Source organism: Ceratina calcarata, unplaced genomic scaffold, assembly GCF_001652005.2.
Source record: "Ceratina calcarata isolate Rehan_Ccalc_2016 unplaced genomic scaffold, ASM165200v1 scaffold540.2, whole genome shotgun sequence".
Classification (NCBI taxonomy): domain Eukaryota; kingdom Metazoa; phylum Arthropoda; class Insecta; order Hymenoptera; family Apidae; genus Ceratina; species Ceratina calcarata.
In genome coordinates, this window is record NW_017176567.1 from 35,864 (window position 1) to 36,890 (window position 1,027).

General features: G+C 38.0%; 1 protein-coding gene across 2 annotated transcripts in view; it reads right to left on the reverse strand.

Moving 5' to 3' along the window:
- LOC108628831 (talin-1-like) overlaps positions 1 to 1,027 on the reverse strand; it is a 51,499-nt gene that overhangs the window by 17,232 nt on the left and 33,240 nt on the right. For both annotated transcript variants that reach the window (XM_026816768.1, XM_026816769.1), the window contains one exon: positions 501 to 886. In XM_026816768.1, coding sequence (XP_026672569.1) covers positions 501 to 886 — 386 coding nt within the window. The remainder of the gene's footprint in view (positions 1 to 500; positions 887 to 1,027) is intronic.

Below are 1,027 nucleotides of genomic sequence, written 5' to 3' on the forward strand. Positions count from 1 at the left end.
CTACGTGGTGTATTAGTTATTAAATTTTATATAACTTCTGATTCGATATTATACCATTTCTGTTGTGTACTTTTCCATAACGCATGAATTCCCGAAGGGTACCATATTTTGCCAGCCTTCTTTTCACAACTGACAACTGTTTATCTTTGTTAAACGACTCTTTTCGAATCCTCTATTGTGTACTCTTTGTAGGTATGAACGAATTTCTTTCGTAATTTCACAGTTTTATTCAAAAGGGCTGGTTGCACATTAAGATAATATTATACTAAATATTTTGTATATTCCGAACGCAAGTGAAAATGAACTGTTACATACTGTTTATTAGATTCATCTTGTAATTATAATTATCTGATAATTATTGATCAATTGAACACCTAGTAAAATTATCGCTTCTTTTATCAGGCAAGCAATGTGCTTACATGTTTACATCTTTTGCTTCTGACTATATTTCTAAGGTTTCATCTTATGACTAGATAAATTGATAGAAATACAGAATCTACCTGTAGTTGATAGCAACATCATGACCAGCTTGAAGCGTCCGATTCTTCAATTCAGTAGTTTCGGCGCAGTTGTTAGCCGCGCTTTTGCAAATCTGCAACATATCGCTGATCGCCTTCCTTCCCATATTCGCCGCAGCGATTATGTCGTCCTGTTTGCAACTGTTCCCAGCTGCGACCGCCTTCGCGGTGGAAGTCGTAATGCTCTTAGTGCAACGGACGAGATCCTCGGGTGTCACGTTGGCTTTATGGATCTCAGGAGTGTTTAAGGAACGGATTTCCTGGGCGATAGCCTCGATGGTGGACTCCAGCGCTCTGGTGCCCCTGGTGTGTTCGTCTTCAACGGCTTTCACGGTCTTTAGAAGTGAAGTTACGTTGGTCACCATCACCTGAAGAAGATAAATAGAAAGATAGAAGTATCATTATTAGATCCTGCTTTTAACGCAACAATAATTTGTTACTTTTATGTGATTAATTAAGTTAGAATCATTGGACGAATGTCTACACGTCTCATATTGTTATAGTTATTG